Source organism: Falco cherrug, chromosome 11 (assembly GCF_023634085.1).
Source record: "Falco cherrug isolate bFalChe1 chromosome 11, bFalChe1.pri, whole genome shotgun sequence".
Lineage (NCBI taxonomy): Eukaryota > Metazoa > Chordata > Aves > Falconiformes > Falconidae > Falco > Falco cherrug.
Genome location: NC_073707.1, coordinates 28,279,022 through 28,299,866, shown reverse-complemented (window position 1 = coordinate 28,299,866; position 20,845 = coordinate 28,279,022). Strand labels below are relative to the sequence as shown.

Below are 20,845 nucleotides of genomic sequence, written 5' to 3'. Positions count from 1 at the left end.
AAGAACGTCACAGGATATTAGTGCTGGCACCGCAGAGGGGAAGTGTTTGGAGGAAGCACAAAGAATATTAAACTTTTCTAGTTTTTAAAGGATCAAAGCTGAAATACCTGCTTTGCACCCTCCCAAAACACCCCGCTCCCCCGTGGGGTTCTCCGGGGCCAGGCTGGCCATGGTGCTGTTGGCACTTGAAGGCTTTTGGTGCTCATTTGCTGATCTGAAGCCTCAAAACAGAGTCAAATATAGTTCTCCTGAACAGAAAAACTGTTCCACGCTGTGCCTAATGTCAGCCATGGAGCGGTGGGAGCGAGCTCTGGTGGCCACCCTGGCATGGAGGTGGTGCTCCCTGATGCCCCAGTGGAGCTCTCCCCAGCTCTACCAGGACCAGCTACTGCTCCCAGTGACGGGGAGCGTGCTGGCAGCCTCCCCACTCCCCAAATAACAGGAATAACAGGAGGGAGCCCATGCACACCCCGAAGTGGAGAGGTGGCTGCAGCCCCGTGAGCAATGCCTGCCTCCCTGTGGCCCCGGTGCCCATGCAGGGGGGTGACAGCACCGTGACACCCCAGTCACCCCACGGAAAGGTGGGTGCCACCAGCACTGCGAGCAGATGGGAAGACGTTGGTGCTGCCTAGAGCTTCACACTGCAACAGTCAACCTGTGGTCATTGGCTTTAGTTTGGGGTTTTCTTTGTATTTTTTTATTGTGTAAACTGATAACCATTTTTTTTCCACAACAGTGCAAGTAAATACCAAAGTCAGCCCACGGAAAAGGATCTTCTACAAAGGAAATTTTGCAGCACTTATGGCAAGGTTTGTTCATCTCTAGCTTTGATTTAGCATTGAAAAAATATCGGACCTTCAGGTACTGATTGGCTTAACAAAATTTACATGGGAAAGTTTTCTTCTGTTTATTTTTTTGGTTTGGTCTTTCATTTCAAAGGTTTACATTACTATGGAAACTGATACTAAGACACATCTGTCTCTGGCTTTCTTTAGAAATCCCTTAGTTCCTGTTTGATTTTTAAATGTAAAGGCACACAATAAAGCTTTATGCATTTATTAAAATATACAGATTTTGGTAAATTTAGATTTTTTTTTCTTAGTATCTTGATAATATATATATAATATGTATAGTAGTCAATAACACAATCATTTGAAAATAAAAATCACTCCATAACATATCTGCATATTTTTTTCTTTCTCATGACACACTACAAGATCCCATTGTACAGTGCACCAATGGGCTTCTGGAAACCACAAACAAAAACCAAAACAAAACAACCCAATAGAACAAACTTTTTAACAAATACACCGATTTCATACCAGAACTGCAGAGAATTGTTACACCAGAAAGTACCATCTGCAAAAAAAAGCAAGATATACATCAGAAAGACTGAACAAAACAAAGTGAAGATCATTTACAAGCTGGATTTACAACATCCCACGTCGTTCAGGGAGTGATTTCTCTGCTGTGTGGAGGAATGCCGGCGTGCTGGGCCTCACACCAAGTGGTTGTAACCGTGCGGAGTGAATCTGTGGAGCGACCGAGACCGTACAGAGTCCAGCTGGAAGGGCAGAGGTATTGACGCTCCGTCTGTATCATGCATTGGGCTCCCTGGGGTCCCTCCCAGCGGAGGGCGGTCAGGCTGAAGGGCTCTGTGCCTCTCACCGGTGGCGGGAGCGGGATGGACACGTTCTGCCCATGTCCTCCCGATGGCTCAGGGGTGTGAGAACCTCCCTGAGGGCACCCAGGGGGAAAGGTTGCATTTTGGGGTTATAGCAAAACAAGCACTTGTGCCTCCTCCCAGCATCCGAAGCTGCCCCCCGGGGCCAGCGGTGCCCAGAGGCGGTGGGCACGCCAGAACATTTTGGCTTTGGCAGCTTCTGCTTGTGCCCGTTGAAGACCCTGACACCTGCTACAAGGGAAGCGTGCATCTCCCAGATGGAGGCTGAACCCGCGTGTCCCCCAGGCACTGCCACCCGGCGCAGGGTGGGGACACCCCGCTGCAAAGCCCCCTCCCTGGGCACCGGCCACCGGCAAACCCAGGCAAGACCCAACCTGTGGCTCAACCACCTTCTCCTTACACACTTCTGAAAGGTGGGATATGGTGGCCTTGGGAGAAAGATCCGGCTCCCACTCCCCAGCACGGCGAGGGCTGATGGCAGCCCATCTGCATCAGATGGTGCCGTGGCATCAAATGCTGTTTCCCAGTGGTCTTGGGGACGTGGCACAGCCGCCCTGCCCCAGCACTTCCGTGGGAAGGGGAAGGAGGGTGGGAACAGGAGCAGCCAAAGGGCTTCATTTGATGCATGGTTCCAACTGAGAGGTTCCTACTGACACCAAAGAGCAAGGGATCAAGCCCTCGTCAAATTATACGGCATAACTAGAGCAGACATGACAACAGACACTGGTACTGGTAACTGCTCTGCAGCGAGAGATTAAGGCTGCAGAAGGAATAACAGGCTTCGGTTCGACAGGGTACTGGGGCAGGAGGTCGTGGTTCGGCAGATGCCCAAGTACCGTGCAGAAGCAGAACGAAGACTACCTTGGCTATGGTAAGTACAAGAGCTGGTAGGAATTTAGCGTTAATCTTTCTCCCTGAAAATGTAAAGCCAGACCTGCGAGGTGCCATCTCTCTTGGGTACTTCTAAGGCATCAAGGGTGGGAGCGGCCAAGCGTGAGTGAGAGGTGACCTTCGCGAGAGGCACTCGGCACCGCCAGGAAGGTTTCCTGAGCTGGCCCGTCAGCGGTGTGCACATTGCAAACAGCTTTTCAGTGGGACATACTTGGGATTTCTGCTTGTAGAAGTGTGGTAGGGGCAGGCAGCAGGAGGGGATGCTAGATCAAAGCTTCCAGGTCCTTCTGCCAAATCCTTGCTCCCATCCTGAAGCCCTGGCAGAGGCCAAACTTCCCTTGACTTGCCTGGGGTGCTCTGGATTAAAATCTGCAGAATCAGATGCTCTTTTCCACTGGGAAAAGGACTGTAGTTTGTCATCATTTGGGACAGGAGCTGCAGGGAAACTTCTGCAGCCACGGGCAGAGCCTCTCCGTCGAGCCCTTGAGCGCCGGGACCGACGGGGACAGGCATGGGTCCAGGCACTCTCAGCACGCAGCAACCCGCTTGCCTGCAGAGGATGCCAGGCAGGCTCCATGCTGTGTTTTGGGGAGCTGAGCCTCATCCAGTGAACCAAAGGGTTAATGGTTCTCAGCATCATATGTTGCAAATCCTTCCTCATGCCCCTACCAATGTTAAATTGTCCCCTAGAACGCCAGCATCAGCCCCTGGTATTGGGGGCTGGTCTGGGCTGCTCCAGGGGAGCCCTGGGAATGGATCCAGCTGCAGCCTTTGGAGGAGGATGGGTGTCACTGTCTGATGGGGTTTTCCCTTCATTATTATTTATTTATTTAAAAAGATGTTCCTCCATTGCAGTGTTTTATACTATGCATGTTGGTGATGGGCTCCAGAGCTGGACCTGCTGTCAGCACAGCTGCCCTCTGTGCTGCGGGAGACGGTGGCTGCCACCAAACCCCATCACCACCGATGCTGCTGCAGGGATGCTGGTGGCAGGGAACGTTCCGTCACTGCTGGGGGTCAGAGCCATGCTTGGGCTATACTGAAAGGTTTAACTATGAGAAACACCCACCTGCCGACCGGCTCTTCCCTGCGAGCCACCAGCTCTGTTTGGTTTCAAACTGAAATACCGACACTTATAGAACAAGCAGTGTTTCAGTGTTTTTCATACAGCATCCACCAAGCCAGGGTCAGAAGCAGAGAAAATGGTACAAGGTGGAGACAGCAGCAGGGAGGGAGATTTCAGCAGCTGAGTCCTTTCCTTTTGCCACACACGGCCCAGCCCTGCCGAGACACGGCTGACCTGTGGATGATGCGGTTCTGCAGGGCTATGGATGCGTTCCTGAAGCACTCAGGCCAGAGTGAGCACTGGAATGTGCCCACCACAGTGAGGGAATTGCAGCACAGTCACTTTTGTAGAAGACACAATGTGGTGGAAACAATGCCCAGCCTCAGAGATGCTCAGAGAAACGGTGTGTGGTCCTCATTGACCTCTTGCACAAGGTGGGTTGGGCCAAGAGTGGGTCACAGCTCTTGCTGTGACCAGCATTGGGACCACGCTCCCAACTGCAGGTTCCAGATGCTCGGCCATGCTGGGACCTCAAGGTTTGATTGAGACAGGAACTAATTTTGAATCACAGTATTTGGGTTGCCTGGGGATGGACACGGGGGGTAGCACTGCTGTGTGCACCAAGTGCCTTTGCTCCAGAATGGGCCATGGAAATGCTCTGTGATGGGACCAGCATCTCTGGATCCACCTCTGAGTGACTCCCTCAAAAGGGGTTTGTCCATCTCCATTTCGTACCTACCTACCTGTCTGTCCCTCTGGCTCAGCTGTTACTTCTAGGTGGTTCAAAGGAAAAAAACACACATGCTAAGAAAGTGCCAAAAATCTAAGAGTGGCATCCCACCGTTGTGGCCATTGGGTGGACGTTCCCCAGGGACAACTTGTGTCATCCCCTCACACAGCTCCTTCCACCTCCCAACACCCTCCCAGTTTGGCACATCTCCCACTCCACCACCTCCACCAGTGTGGCTGGTGCCAGGAGATCAGCCTGCGCCGGGGCATCAGCCAGCATTCAGCACAGCGAGACCTGACCGGTGGAGTGGGACGGGCCACGAGTGTGTTTGGTTTGGGGTCAACGGCAGTTGCAGAGCGTGTCCCGAGAACCAGAGGAGAGCGGGGTGGTGGTGGAGGACCCGGGGAGGATGGGGCAGGACGGGGGAGCCACAGGGACCTTTCCTCATTGCCTGGGTGGTGCGGTGCCCCGCTGCCTGCCCCACTACTCAGGCGAGTAGTCCAACTCGTCGTTGGCGATGAGAGCCTCTGACGGCGGTTTGTGCCTGCCTTTGCTTTTCGACCTGCTACTCGTCCGATGGCTTTCCTTTGCTCCCGCCATTTGCTGGTACGAGAGGGCCTTGTCCTCAGAGGGGTCCCAGCCCGGGTAGCCCTCACCCTCAGTGGCGTAGGAGAAGCTGTCGTCCACAGAGAAAGGGTCGACGTCCACGTCATAGCGCTGGTATGTGCTCTGATGGAGGGCCTCCTCCCGGGCGCTGATCTCCAGCGTGCTGTTCCACATCCCGTAGCCAAAGTAGATGAGCAGACCTGTGGTGGGCGAGAGGGAGAGTGTTGGACCCCAGCCACCCGCACCAGCCCCGTGTTCCCACATACAACATCACTACAAACACGCCATGCCCCAGCGATGCCCACGCCGGGCGTGGGTCGGGGATGCAGCCCAGCTCAGCGCCAGCCTCCTCCCACCCAGCGCCGGCTGGCTTCAGCCGATGCGCGATAAGCCTAAGTAAATATTCCCATATTTTTTAAGCTAGTGCACGGTGCAGTTGATGTCTGCTCTTCGAAGCTGCTGAGTTTGTGTTGTCGGACTGCCAGCTGTGACCCAAGGGCTATATGTTTTAAACATCAGCTGGGATGCTGCTGCCACATGACAGTGCCATCTGCATCTTCCATGGGACAGCGGCTCCCAGCAGACAGACGTGTGGAGGCTCCTGAGTGCCAACAGCCCCCACGCTTCCACCCGGTTGCCCTCCCGGCTACCCTTTTCTCTCTGAAGTTTTCTCATGCTCTCAGTCTCTCTCCTGCTGGTGTTCACAGCCACGTGTGCCCAGGGGTTGTAAGGATGAGTGTACTCGGTACTAAAACAGCTCTGAAACCCTGTTCTCCTCCCTGCGGGGTTTTTGTTTCATCTTCCCCCGCTAGCCCTACCTGATCTCACCCTCCTGCACCAACGCTTTCCCCAGAGGCAAATGCATCTCGTTTCCAGTGGGTCCTGGGATTAAACTACCCCAGAGGTGTGCATAGAGAAACCCAGACTTCACATCCCGTGGACTGGCCACAAGGAACTTGTGAGGTTAAATCCAGAGTCTGTGTGGCAGGACCACACACGTCTGCTAGAGAAATAAATGGGATGTGCCTCCCCCAACAGGCAAGCAGCCATGGATGGGGCTGGTGGAGCCCATCACACCTTAATGGAGCAGCTTAATTGAGTCATTGCAATTGCTGGCAGCTGAAGAGATATTAGATGCACCCACAGGAGAAAGTATTTAATCACAGCAGATAAAGTTGCTGCTGTGGAGTCATCTTTGCTTGTGGGTGGGAAGGATTCCCCTGGATTTGCAGCTTCACCTATTGCCTTTGAGGGTCAAAAAAAACCCCCAAGCGTGTCTTCTTCAGCCCCAAGAGTGAACATAGCAGCTACTGCCCAACAGGTTGGCCTGGCGTTTGGGGAGTTGCAGAGTTGGAGTTTTGCTATGGGACCTCAGTCATGCAGGACTGGCTCAGGATAACTACAGCCCTCACCCCAAAGCAAAAGGAGGAATGGTAAAATGGAGCAAAAATGTGGTAGCAGCCCCCACAAAGGAAACCGTGAGACTACTCTAAACTCTCTGAGACACCAGAGAGAGATCCAAGGTCTGTTTGTGTCATCTCCTGGCTCTTCCAACTGAGCTCAAACGTCTACAAATGGCAGAAGGCACCTGAGAAAAGCATGAAGGCTGGTGAGCCGGTGTGGTGGCCCATGCCTGCCCACCCCTGCTCCAGGAGGAGTGATTCCTGCCTTTACGGGAGGTGGCAGCTGACTGTGACCTTCGCATCAATCCTCATTCTCTTTCCTCAGACCCTTCTGCCTCTCAACCCAGGACCCTGATGCCTGCTCTCAAAGGGAAGGGCTGCTGGTGGGATATTTGGCCAGGAATGGTCCTTTTGGGTGCTGACACCATGCTCAGTGTCTGTTGTCTGCAACTGGGGCTCCTGTGGGCTGCTGCAATGTATATGTTTACCCATAGGGTTATTATTTCTCTGAAGAGTCCTTGGTTTTGGTATTGTCTTGTTGCTTCAGTTCTTTATAGTCCAGACTTGGGAGCCTTCAGGAGGAGCTATGAGAGCTTCTCTGTTTCTCTTGGGTTTGTGGACTAAGCAGGTTGCAATGTAAAGCAAAGGGAAACTGTGGGTGTGCCGGGCTCCTGGCCTAAATATGGCCAAAAAAAAGTCCACAACTAAGTCTGTGAGTCCTGAGATCTCCCTGCCACAAAGCTAAGGGCTCAGACCAAGAAAAGGAGATAGAGTCCACAGATCCCTTGGCTCTGTCTCTCCCAGGGCTGTTGGGGTTGGGCAGCTCTGGGCTTTGGAAACGCAGCGCTGAGATTTTGGTGTGGGCTGCTGAAGAGCTCAAGTGGGTGAAATAGCAGGAAAGCAGGCACATTTCTGTAGGAAACCTGCCTGTGAGGCAATTTCCAGAACCCACCTACTTTGCATCAAAAGACTCATCAAAACAGTCACCTTTGCAAGGAGCAGTTTACTTTCATCAAAGTGACATTTTCTGGAGGTGTGATTTTCCATTTAGCTGTGGTTTGAGGGCTTGAATAACCGAGGTTTCCAAGAACTTCAGGATGACAAGGGGCAAACACAAAGGACTGGGTATGTCCCAGCTGAAGAAGCATCAGCCTAAGCACTCTAATTAGGGAAGTTATTATTAACACCCTTGCAAGAGTGTCAGTTAAAAAATTAAAATAAATGAATCTGGGACTCACCCACAAAACACCAGACGGCAAATCGGATCCACGTGACTGTGGAGAGCTTCAGCATGAGATAGATGTTCACCAGCATAGCGAAGGCAGGGACGAAGGGCAGGCAAGGTGCCATGTAGGGCAGCTTCTTGGGGTTTTCCGGCTGCTGCAAGATCACAAACACCAGCACGACGATCAGCAGGACCATCAGCACGACAAGGAGGACAGCCCACCAGCTCTGTTCAGAGATGTAGTCTGCCCCGAAAATGATGAAGGAGCAGAAGATGACCATCAGGACGAAGAGCAGGAGCACGCAGGTGGTGACGGTGTGGCCGGTGGCCGCCGTGGGGCGGTCCATTTTCCCCGGCAGTCCGAGGTGGATGCGCATGGTGTAGTAGCGAGGGCCGATCAACTTCTTCAGCTTGATGAGGTAGATGTTCTCAGACTCATCTGCCTCTATCCCTGAGGTCATGTCGACTGTGCCGTAATTGGGGTGATTCACGTTGTAGGTGGATTTATCTGATTTCCCAATTAGCATCTCGTTATCCCCCAGCGATGGCAGATTTTTGGCCCCACACGTGTTGGTCGGTGGACCGGTGAACTCTTCTCCTTCGCTCCCTGGGGAGCAAGCTTCCTTCTCACAGTCGGCCAGGATGCCCTCCTTCTTCTTGGTGTGCTCCTCAGAAAGGAATTTGACGAAGCCGTCGATGTCGCTCTCGGGCTGGTATCGGAGGAGCAGGACGCAGACGGAGACCAGCGTGTAGGCGAGCAGCGTGCCGATGGACATCATTTCTATCAGGTCTCGCAGGCTGACCAGCAAGGAGAGCAAAGCTGCGAGGAATCCAGAGACAATACAAGCCACTACGGGAGTTTCCGTGTAAGAACTGACGTGGGACAAAAATCTGGAGTGTGAAACAGTCGCAGAAAGTTAGAATTGCAGATCGCAGTGGTTCCCTGTTGCAATAACCCTTACCTGGCTGGAGGGGCCAGGCTCAGAGCTGTGATCCCTTCGGCTCTTACTGCTTTTTGGAGCTTAGACTCGTGACAGCTGGGGACTGGAAATACTGCTGAGGCTGGATCTGGAGTTAAATCTAGGTCTAACCAGCTCTGGAATGGGCACTTGGACACTTGCAAATAAGTGCCAAGGGTTTACACATGTAAGCTGCTCTCCTTTGCACATAACTCTTGAATTAAACACCCATGCTTTCATGAGCTGGACCCCTAGGTGCCAGCACCAAATGAGACACTTTTGCATAGGCCACTCCTGACTTTCTCCCTCCAGGATTTTGCTTTGGTGCATGCCCCATTCTGCAAGCATGGAGTCTGTGGGCACCCACTGCTCCCTGCAGTGATGGTACTGGGCTGTCGAGGCACAGCACGGACCCCATCCCCCCAGCACACCTCCCCTCTGGGTCCCAAGGGGGCAAAAATAAATGCCAGCAGGGGCACAACTGACCTGAAGAGCAACCCGTCACCAGCCATGGCGTAAATGACTCTGGGCATTGGGAAGAGGGAGCCCAGCAAGCTGACAGTCAGGCCGGCCACAGACCCAATGGCAACGATGAACTTGGCTGCATGGAAGCCATGGGCCACAAACATTTCCATCAGTGGAGACTCAGTGTCGATGGCATCATAGGGCACCATCAGCGTGAGGATGATGCTCACCTGGGGGAGGCGAGAGGAGCAGGACACAGGTGTCAGCAGCAGCTCCAGGGGCTGCTGGGGACCTGCAGGGTGCGGGGGCTGCTTCTGAAGGGTAGAAAGCCAAAAAATGTCATGTTTGATTGGGACTGTATCTCTGTGTCCCCTGCGGAGGGCATATAAAGTGCTGGAGGTAAGGTCCATACATGCTTTGCTGTGGGGTGGTTAATCCAGGGGAATGCGGGGCCTTGGTCTCTGCCATCCAAAGGCAAGAAGGTGGCACCTTGCACCTTGCTGCAGTGGTGATGCTGGAGGCTGTGGGGCTCGGTGGGGTTAGGGATGCTCGTGCTGGCCATGTTCCTGTGTGGGGACAGTGCTGCCCTGAGTCACACACGCCCCATGGGACAGACCCACACTCCCAGATGGCATTGCTTAGGGCAACACCCTGATCCTATCTGAGCCAAAGAGATGCTGGTTTCGAGGGGAGCCCACCACGCTGCAGGAGAGGCAGTGAGTGAGTTTCTTTGGAACAATCACAACAATAATTTTTTTCTCCTTTGTGATTCAATTTTGCTCTTTTACAGGGAAAATCCCTGAGTACAGGCGTGCATTTATTGGGGTGCAGAGCAGCTGAATATCTCGCATGGCCACCCCTGCCCATCCTTCCTTTCACATGGACCCTCTCCCATATCTCCAGCAGAGGCAGTGCTGCTTTTCCCAAAAACACAAAGAAAAGTTGCTGCAAGGCTGGATGTAAAAATAGGTGTGGGTGGGCATGAGGTATCAGTCAAAACCCAGCTGCCATCACCCCCCTGCAGCCGGCAGAAGGATCTCGGCAGGGTGACCAGAGCCTGGGGACAGGCTGGGCTGGGGCCGAGGGGAGCCTCGGCAGGACGGTGCGGTCACACGAAGCACAGCTGGTGTCTCGGCTCCCACCAAAGAAAGGGCCCTTGTCCAAGCATCTGAGCGTCAGACTGGCACCCTGGCTCATGGGGCAGGGGAGCCACGCAGATGCCCAGAAGGGACGTGCTATGTATAGATACTGATTTTTTAGATATGTGTGTGTATATATATATATGCATTAATATATATTTATGTACATTTATGTATGTATAACCAGTACTTACGGACACGTATGCTGTCAAGCATGTGACAAGGGAGGCCGTGATGGCGTAGGGGATGGAGGTGTTTGGGTTCTTTGCTTCTTCTCCCGTGGTAGCGATGATGTCGAAGCCGATGAAGGCATAGAAACACGTTGCAGCCCCTTTGAGCACCTGCGTGGAAGATGGAGTGCCTGAGTGCCAGGAGGGGGTCTGGCACCCAGCCAGGGATGGGGAACTCCACAAAACATGAAGGAGCCCAGTTCTGCCTTGCCTGAGCTAAAGGGTGAGCAGGGGCAGGTCAGGGGTGCACACACAGAGCTGGGCATTCCCACCTAGGGACAGACCCTGGGAGCACCCACAACTCAGAGATCTGGTCTTGGGAAAAGATTTTAACGTGTGGTCTGAGTCACTGGAGGCATCTGCAGCTTGCTCATGGTGCACCATGACCCTGTGCCTGCGCGGTGCTCGATCTGCTGGGAGATCCTGGTGGCAACAGGGGAGACAATCAGCCAGTTTCAGGTTTGCTTTCACAATTCACCGCCCCAAATCTGTTTATATATTAGTAGGGATCTGGAGCATGTTTACACGTTCCATCTTATCCAGATGTCTCATGTGGCAGCAAGATCCGCTAGCAGAGGAAGCAGAAGAGAGCAGCCACAGTCAGATGTGTGCCGCTTTCCAAACAACTTCTGTTTTGCTTGGAAGCTGCCGACAGGTTAGGAGCACACGCTGGAGCACTTGGATGAGGATTTATTTGTACTGTTTAGTTATTTTTTAAAGCGATTTTTTAAAACATACGATATTAGCAAGGACATTAATATGAAAGAAACACTGAAGCAGGGTAAAAACTGTGTGGCTGAGTGAGCTAATTTGCCGTTGTGAAACACTCGCATGCATCTAGCTAGCTAGCTGGGTACCACGTGTCCATCACACCTGTCATCTCAGCTGTCTACTGATGGAGCACACAGTAAAACTCACCTCTTTTGGGGGACTACCTGTAATTATCTTTTCTAATTATCCCCCATGCTTCTGGGGAGCTCATGTCTGTGGTGTGGTGAATTTACTTTTACAAACAATTTGGGAGACGAACAAGCAGCTGAAAATGATGGGAAGACCCTACCAGTTTTGATGTGTTTTGGATATGTATGTTTTAAAACCATGGGGGTTTTTTTGCCAGGAGGTATTTGGTGAGTTGAATTGGAGAAAAACAGCTATTTTCTACTTTCTCCTTTCCATTTCTATTGTATGGCATAGAAAGCCAAGAACAATCCAAAGGTAAATACAACCTCTGCTCTCAAATAAGCCTCAGTGCTCCTCTCCTCATTGTTGTTCCCTGGCAGAGAGTTACTGATTTACTGAAGGGAGGTGCAAGGACTGTATGGCAGCTCGGGACCCTTTCGATAATCAGGATTCTTGGTTTACTTTACTTTCTTGCTTATTTTTCTGCACAAAACCCCGATGGAGTCAAGCAGTGTAAATCTGAGAAATTATCTTGGGTTTAGGCCAGCTGAGATATTTTCAGTCTCTGTTCATCCTTGGATAAAAACCAGTGCAAGCAAGCTAAAAAAGCCAAATATGTCCAAATTCTCAGTAAGCTTTGAGGGAACATCCATAAAATAAGTACTGGCAGGTGGCATTATGAAGTGCTCAAAACAAATGCTTGAGAACATTGTTGTTGAAAACCAGCCAACACAAGTATTTCCCCCTCCGCAGAGGCTGAGCGAGCTCCTCCTGAGCGCCCTGTCTCGGGTGGCCACTGCATTTTGCTCCATTGCCCGGCAATGAGCGGCATTTCCTAGGGGAGGGACCCACGCGGAGTTTGGCTCTCCAGGAGGACGTTTTGGAAAAGTTTATTCTAAGAGGTGGCAGGAGATACAGGCAAAGCATTGCCATACTCCTTGGGTTTGGTTTGGTGGAGTGAGGGGGTCTGGATCCAAGTCTGCAGTGCTGGAAGCTGAAGGTCCCCGGCCAAAGTCCAGCTGGGTTTAGCAGGGTTGAGATTTGGGGAGTGCTGTGGAAGTAGGGTGCGTATAGCACGGGCAGAGACGAGTGTGTGGCAGCTGGGTGGCACCGCTTAGGTCTGTGTGTCCCTCCGTGCACCCAGGACTTACCCCCGGCCATCCAAACGGCAGGAATTGCCCTTCAGACCAGTTGTCACCCTTGACATAGAAGAGACCGGCAATCATGATGAAGATCCAGACTGCCAGGTTAATGATGTTGAGCACGTTGTTCAGCCCCACCGAGTTCTTCACCCCCATGGCCACGATGATGGTGACGACGACAGCAATGACCAGAGCAAGAAGGTCAGGGTACGACTCCTCTCCTTTCCCTAGGTAAGAGAAAAGAGGTGTCTAACTCTCCAACCACAGCTGTGCACCCCAGAAACTCTGCGGGGACCTTGGCAGAACTGCTCGGTCTCATTGCAAAGGTGGTGTCCAGGTGCCCCTGCCTCCGCTAGCTCAAATTGTTTTATTAAGGTGATAAATCTTGATGCCTCAAGACACTGTTTGGAGTCTGGGGAGGGCAGCAAACAAATGACCGGGTCCCAATTTACAAAACATGTATCTGCCAAGTAGTAATTAAAAATTAATTAAACAGTAAGTTTTCATGCCACGGGTGCAGGACAGCTAGCTGTTTACCTTACTGGTAGGAACTATGAAGTATTGCTGGAACTGCTGGTTATACAGAACCACCAGAGCCCTGAGTTCCTACATGGAGTAGTGCAGGCACCGGCTTGTACCCTCTAACAAGGCTCTGCGTGTGCCTTACTGGGACCGAGCAGAGCACCCGCACTGGGTGAAGTGCCCCCATGCTGTCGTTAGCTTCTGACATTCGACTAGTTTTTCTGGATGCTTACTCTGCTAAACACCAGCTCATCCCGACGGGGTTCCAAGGTATTGTGTACCCCATCCCCCTTAATCCTGTCTGTGAACCAGACGGCAAAGGCAAAGTACCAGAGGCAGATGGATGGTAAATAATGAATGAAGCTTAATACTCATGTCTGATTTTTTATGAGCTTCCAGTTACTTTTCAGGCCCTAATTAGTGCAGGCAGCTACACATGGCATGACGCACCTAGCCCGTTCAACGTCCCAACGCTGTTGATCATCCAGCGGCTGATGGTGTGGTTGGCCAGCGAGTCGAACATGCTGCTGAGGGCGCTGGCACCCGCGGCCGTGCCGATCAGGTACTCCAGGATGAGGTTCCAGCCGATGAAGAACGCCACGAACTCCCCCACTGTCACGTAGCTGTAGGTGTAGGCAGAGCCTGTGGTCTTGGGAACCCGCACGCCAAACTCAGCGTAGCAAACACCTGTTTAGAAAAATACAAAGTAACATAAGGAAAATGTGCTTGGAAAAGGAAAAAGTAAAACTGCCTTGGTCCCACCTGCCTGGAGGTGCCAGGGGGTACCTAGGGCTGTGGCCACCATCATGAGCCCAGAGACATCGCAGGGGGCAATGGTGACCCTCCTTCTCCAGTTGCTTGGCTTAAAAACCAGCCCGTTTTCCCATTAAGATGAAGCTGTGATTGTTTGTTTGTTTGTTTTTCCTGAGGATACGCAGTTCAAACTAGCCAAACCTTTACAGCCTGTTGTAGAAGAGCCTTCTCACAGGTGCATGCCTCTGATGGCCAGCTGCAGCCCCCAAAAACCAAAGCTGGGGGGAATTCATGCACAGGGAGCAGAACTGGGCAGCGCCGGTGGTGCGGTCCTTGGGGCCCTGTTTCCTTGCAGTAGCTTTGACAGTGATAGATACCTCTCCTTCCCCATCCAACAGTGACACCATAATGTGATTTTTGCCATTTTTCCTGGGATTTTATCGAATGCTTTGTTTGTGGTATCAGTATTTTGACAAGCTCCCAGCACTTTTGGCTGCAGAAACCATCACAGCCCTGGGGTTTGCCAGGCAAAGGTGGTTACAGTGAGACCTGCCAGGGAACAGTGTTTGGGTTTCTCCAAAGCACCGTGGGGCACAAGGAGGTCAGGAATGGTTATAGTCATTGCATGGGATCCATGCAAGATGCCACAGGAGGGCTCACACAAGGCTACACCTCTCCCTGCCCCAGCTGTGCAATCTCCAGATGCCTATCTCGGGTCATTGCTGTGCAGATCCAGGCACCAGCACTCAGGCACCAGGCATTGCTCTCATTCCTACTGTTGTAAGAAGAGTTTGAAGCCATCTTACATAGAGAATGTAAGTTATTTTAACACTTTAAAATATTACATAGAAGTCCCATTCTGAAGAGCACTTGCAAAACTGACTTTGTAGAAGAAGAAAAGCAAGAAGTATTTAACTGGAACTGTTTGGGAGGAGATTTCAGTGGACTTTCTTTCCAAACTCCTTGTGTACTTACTGTGTCAGGATACTTTTCAATAAAACCCTGACCCTGACACATTGTTGTCTTAAAACAACCATTAGCTTTTATTTAAGAGGAACTGATGGACTTAGTGGTAAACTACCCAAATATTAGAACAAGTGCTGGAACGATGCGCTGTGTCCTGCGTGTTTAGCACTGATTAAGCCCCTGCCCTAAAGACCCCTGTTCAGCTCATAGGAGTTAATGGGTTAGGGCTGTTATTATCATTGTGTAAACACGCAGTAATTATTATGGAGTTCTTTATCAGCTGCTATTCTCTATTTAGAAGATAATAATTGCTTCAAATTTGTGATCAGTTCAGTATAGAGAGAAGAAATGTTACAAGGTCACCACTCTTACTGTAGGTGCAGTTTTTTACACAGCACAAACACAGAACTATTGAACCCCTAGGCTGAATTTAGTGGTGCTTCTTTTCTTGGTATTAGAGGTTTCTCATATTCCGTTCACTAACTTGCATGCACGATGCTGGCAGTGCTTTGCAACAGGACCCTTCACAACTCGATTTCTGTAAAGCAGACCCAACTGCAGGAGCGGCAAGACATCCCCACCATCCAGCCCTACAGACAGTCATTATTCAAAGCTGATGAAAAATGCATGTGCTCGGCAAAGGCAAGACATTCACCGATAACTAGAGGCCTGAATGATTTATGAAACAGGTGCTCTGATAGGGACAATTATCTAGTTTCTCTCTTTGATGGCCTTAAAAATCATATAATCTTTCTTGGAGGCAGCTCTGCTTTTAGCCAATGACAAGATAAGGATACAGGATGATAATGGCAGACCAAAGACATTAATATGTATAAAATGTTTGTGTTTTCAATTACTCTATTAGGATCCCAGAACAGAAGAGTAATCTTCCACTGTGCATCAGGTCCAGCAATACGTTGTGGATATTTGCATTAGGTATCAGCATATATTAAGAAAATAAACTGCTTTTTATCATAGCATGTGATGCAAGACCTGCTGTCCATCCCTGACTGCAAGTGGATGTATTTGGTAGCATTAATCACATCACTTTGCTTTGCGGTGCTGCAAGTCCTCCATCAGAAACTGATTCACAGCCCTTCCCTCTCTGCTTAAAGAGGAAGTTAATATCATAATTTATTTGGGTGCAAATTTTATCTGGGTGCAAATAATAGTTTATTAGGGCACAGATTTTATCTCACTAATTTCTGCTGCATCAGTAGTGTATTTTTTATTTTTACTATTATTATTGTTAGTGGTGGTGGTGGTAGTGGTGTTTTAATAAAACTGCAACACAAAACTGTGTTACCCAGTTACTTCTCGGTGTCCCTGGTGCCCGAGCATCTCACCCCCTGGCAGCCGGGGAGATGCATCTCTCCTGGTGCTTCGGCTCCGGGGCTGCAGGCGGAGGCTAGGCACAGCCTCCCCAACATAACTTTTTGAATTTGGAGATGAATTTCTTTTTTTGCCTCCAGTAAAGAGTGTTCACAAGTTTCTGTTGAAAATAAACCAACACAGTGGCTGCTGTGGAAGGCAATCTTTTCAGACAACCATTTCTTTTCCTTGAATATCAGCTATACTGTGTAATTGATTTGACAGTCACTACACTGGTGTAATTATAGTTATTGACCTTATTCAGGAGGACATAAACACAGCTGAGTGGTTTGGTCCATGACATTGTCCCTTCCAAGATCCCATCTACAAAACTCCATTTGTCAGATTTAATTGACCTCTCCATTCTCTGGTTTATGCTGTCTGAAGGTAGGAGGTGAGGTCACCAGCAGCTTTGCAGACAGTGCCAGTATGTCAGGATTAGTGTTGATGTTTCTGTGTTAGCGGTGGCTTGGGGTCACACTGGGCACCCTGACCTGCCTGCTGGGGGCTTTTGCTGGTGAGTAGTGCCTCGGCGGGGCAGGGACCGTGAAGTCCCCACTGGCTTCAACCCCCAAACCCCAGCACTGCAACAGCTGCTGGGCAGCACAACCGGTGGCACGAGGACCTGGTGCAAGCACCGCAGCTCGGGGCACCCTCGTGGCTGCTGCTTTGCTTTGGTGTCCCAGTGCAGTGGTGGCCATGGTGTGGATGCTGACCTCCCACTGCTGCCTGGCATGAGGCCACACAGGGACCATGAGACATCCCACAGGGCACTGGCTCGGTGTGAGTGACGTTTCAGGTGAAACAAGCCTTTGGGGAGGGCTTTCAGCACCGCTGGAGGTAGCGCCAGTAAATTCATGCTACCATACAAGAAATCCAAAGGGATGGTCCTTCGTTAACCAAGAGCAGCCAATTTACTGAGGCAGATGTACAGCAAAATCCTATTTTCAGCAAGCCACTGAGCCCATGCACTGTGTTTCATGACCACTGTGTGCAGATATATAAAAGGCAGCTCAATAAAGAAAGTTTCCTTAGAAAAAGGACTCCTATCTCTCTGCAGCACCACCCAAGCAGGTCATCATCAGCTGCAGCTGCAGCCCCTCATCCCAGCCCTTATCCTGCAGCCAGGCTGCACCTGAGGCATGTGCTCAGCTCTACCCTGCTCCATCACATCCTGGATGCTGCTGAGCCTGCTCCCACGTGGGTACCAGGTAAGAGTATGGCAATGCGCTCCAACGTGGCATGGCTTGGCGCTTCAAATCCCTGCTAAGAGTTTCTGCTGTTGCAGAGCTGTTCCCATGGGAGAGAGAAAGTCTCTTCTTCCCTTGCACAGCCTGGCACCAAAGACTGCGGGTTTGTGTGGTGGGGGAAACTATCCCATACTGGTGACCATGGTGGGGCAGGATCCGACCCTTGCCTGAGCTGGCAGTGAGGGGTTTGCACACTGTGATCAACACGGTATAGGAAAGGAGATCACCAAAGGGAGAAGCAGTGGCTGGTCGAGAAGGTAATGGGGCTGGGTAAGATGGAAGCTGCTGATTTTTGCTGAGGAAGGGCTTTGGTGAGATTTGGGAGTGGGAGCGAGGAATGCCAGCAGTCACAGCTGATGGAGGGAGCCTGCGGTGTCCCCTGTGCTGGGGGCTTTGTGGAGGGAAGTTGGGCAAGCATTTCTGTTTGAGAGCTGAATAAAAGGCCTTCCAGTGATTGATCTCACTTAATTTATCAGTTTAATTGATTATAATGTCTCTAATATGTCAGTAAGTACCCTGATGAGGCACATGTTGCTTAAACCTAGGGAAGGCATAACTGGAATTTGTTGGGTAGATGAAACTGAAAAAAGCCCTGTCCTAAACCAGGCTAAAGACTGCAAAGAGATTCTCCACCAGCAGGACCTGTCTGGCAGGGCTTCCCCGTGGCCATCTCCCAAGGGAGCTAAATTGCTTTCTGGAAAAGTTTTTTTTTTAAAGCCAAAACCCTCCTGAGCTCACTTTGCAGGCAGTGGGATCTGATTTGGTGATCTGTGATGCACCAAGGGAGAATGAGTGATCTAATGGTCCCATCTGGCCTTAAAACTGTGAGAAGCTCCTTAAAACCTGTCTGTGCAAGTTTGCCCAAGCTCATTGCCCCACACGCCAGGAGTGACCATGACGTGAGAGCTGAGATCACGTCCCCGATGAGTCTGATAGCCCATCCAGCTCCCAAACCCATGCTTGGTTTTACTTGCCAAAAATGTGTTGCTGTTATAAACAACAGCAGTGTCAATGATGAGGCGAGAAAGCAGCCAAAGAGACTATCAAAATACCCCATCCCTTGCAAAACACTTTCCCAAGACTACAAAAGCAAGGCGAGATGAAAGCTGAGTGGGAAGCGGCGCAGGCTCCCGTGGGTGAAGGCAGGAGGAGGTCCCTGCTGTGGGGCAGGGATCGCGTCTGGGGTGAAAAAGCCCCTTTTGGAGGACAGGGTGTTTTTGTTAGATGAGACCCACCCAAGCTCCGTTTGCTCTTGGTTTGCATCACGGGCAGCAAAACCCTTGCAGAGGAGAGAAAGCAGGCAGTGGGAAAGGATAGTCACTAATGCTATCTACCGCCTCAGTTTAAAAATGGACGTTTTGCTTCATCTGTTGTGTTAGGATCTCAAATAACCGTTGGATCTTATTGCGCCTGCTCAGCTCTTGTTCTGGGCTGAATCAGTGGTAGAATGTGTCCAAGCAGCCTTGTCAGCCTGGTGTTCAACTAAGGAACAGGGAGGCAGGGCAGCCTGTGTGGCTGTCCCCAGCCAGCATCACTGGGCTCTTTCCCTGGCACAGCTTTGGAGAGTGTGGCCCATCCTCGTGCTGTGCCAGGGCTGTGCCTCTGGGCTGCAGGGGTTTTGGAGGCTCAAACTTGCACATGTTTTGGCAGGATCTCCATGGAGGTGCTCCATGGAGTAGCACTGCAACCTCTATGGAGAGAGCATGATGTGCTTCCACCTCCTCCTACAAAAATCCAGAGACCTGGAAGGCTGAGCTGGGTCATTTAGCAGTGTTTGCTGTTCCTGTTGTCTATCAAAGCCCTTTGCCATTTACTCAAGTTTTCTTATCCAGCCCACGGATAAAAGCTGGATACCAGACTGACACAGCATGCAAAGTCCTCCGAGCAGGGAGAGCAGGAACATCACAGCACCGTGTTAGCACTGATCTGGAAAGGACAAATGCCAGCAGTACTGGCTTCATGTGGAAACCACAGCTTGAGCCATATGCTCAGCTGGGTTCCTACGGAGGAGATGGAATTCACCAGCTTTTCACTAAAATACGTAATTCCTCTCTCCACTTTTGTTTGTTGGGACTTTTGTTTGGAAATTCAGAGAGCGATCCTGCATGAATAGGAGCCAATAAAATCAACTCCAAAACTAATTGAGGAATCTTGTAACTGTCAGCAACGTCACAAGAGAAGAAGCCGGCCCTGGCGCTACCCAAGCCACCGGCATCTTTCCTGTCAAAACAGGGTTTCCCACAAGCCACGTTTGCTCTTGCTCCAGTGCTGTGGCTTGGCCGTGCTCTTTGCCTGGGGCTCCGTCTGCCAAACTCTCAACTGTTTCAAAATACATTGACCACAGGCTCCATCCGTGGGGAAGCCATCAGCAGCTCTTTGGGGTCATTATGCTTGGGTTGGTGGCTCCCAGTACAAGGTTTGGTCTGATACTAGGGCAACGAGGGACAGTGCACCCCATCAGCTGGGTAAGCCCAGTGTGAAAGGGATTTTTAGTCTATGGAGAAGTTGTTACTTTCTTGTAGCTTCTGCTGCTGAGCGTGGGTCCTGCCAGGTGTTTACCCATGAATGGAGCCAGAGGATGCACGAGATGGCCCATTACTCAAACTCCACCCACATGACTCACCTGACAAGATGGAGGCAACAGCAGCGATGATGAAAGAAACGATGACCCCGGGCCCCGCCATCTCCTTGGCCACCAGGCCGGACACCACGTACATGCCGGTGCCCACGCAGCTCCCGACGCCAAGGGAGATGAGGTCAAGGGTGGTGAGGACCTTGGCCAGCCGGGTGCCCTGGGCAGCCGTGGTCCCCGTGCCCTCCAGCATCGACTCCACGGGCTTGGTGCGCAGGATGCGGGCACGCAGGGCATGGCCCGCCACCCCCCAGGGCACCCGCCGTGGGTCCAGGCGTGAGAAGAAGCTGCTCATGGCTGGTGCTGGGCTCCGTGGAGGTGGGTCACAGATGGCTTTGGCAGCACCCACTCAGGGCTGCGGCTGCATCTCCCTCCTGCGCTGGTGGCCTGGCTGCAAAAGAGGGGCACACAGTTTTTAACTGCAATAGCAAAGAGGGATGTGTTCCATGTGGAGGAACTGGAAAGGGCACCTGAGCCAGTTTCTGGCTGGATCCCAGTGCTGGGTGAGCCCTGGTAGCCAAGGGGAGCTTTGCCTTCTCCAGCGCTGCTGCTCTGGAGAAATTTTTGTCCATCCCAATTGTTTTATACAACAGAGATGCTCTGCCCCCCTTTGTTTGTCTGTGTGGTTTTAGCCCCAGTAAACACAGCCCCATAAGGAGCAAGAAGATGACATCCTTCAAGTGCTACCAAAAGCGATGATGGCTATGTATAACAGTGAGGTGTTGGTGGCCACCGTGGCACATTGGGCCCTTGTGGAGACCAAGCCCAACTCCAAGCTCAGCACCATCACAGCATGTTCCAGCAGCAGGGATGCTCCCACTGGCATTGCGTGTCAGCCCACCATCACTGTGCTGGGCCATGCAGGGACCTTCTGTGGGACATCACTGTGCTCCACCTGCGCTGTAAAAAAT

General features: G+C 51.4%; 1 protein-coding gene across 1 annotated transcript in view; it reads right to left on the bottom strand.

Moving 5' to 3' along the window:
- Positions 1-320: 320 nt before the first annotated feature.
- The window catches only part of SLC7A14 (solute carrier family 7 member 14), a 34,253-nt gene continuing 13,728 nt past the window's right edge, over positions 321-20,845 (bottom strand). Inside the window, exons 2-8 of the mRNA XM_055724097.1 lie at positions 19,926-20,325; positions 13,413-13,649; positions 12,450-12,667; positions 10,363-10,509; positions 9,051-9,259; positions 7,619-8,496; positions 321-5,177 (exon numbers count right to left, since the gene is read on the bottom strand). Coding sequence (XP_055580072.1) covers positions 4,855-5,177; positions 7,619-8,496; positions 9,051-9,259; positions 10,363-10,509; positions 12,450-12,667; positions 13,413-13,649; positions 19,926-20,229 — 2,316 coding nt within the window. The 5' untranslated portion in view covers positions 20,230-20,325 and the 3' untranslated portion in view covers positions 321-4,854. The remainder of the gene's footprint in view (positions 5,178-7,618; positions 8,497-9,050; positions 9,260-10,362; positions 10,510-12,449; positions 12,668-13,412; positions 13,650-19,925; positions 20,326-20,845) is intronic.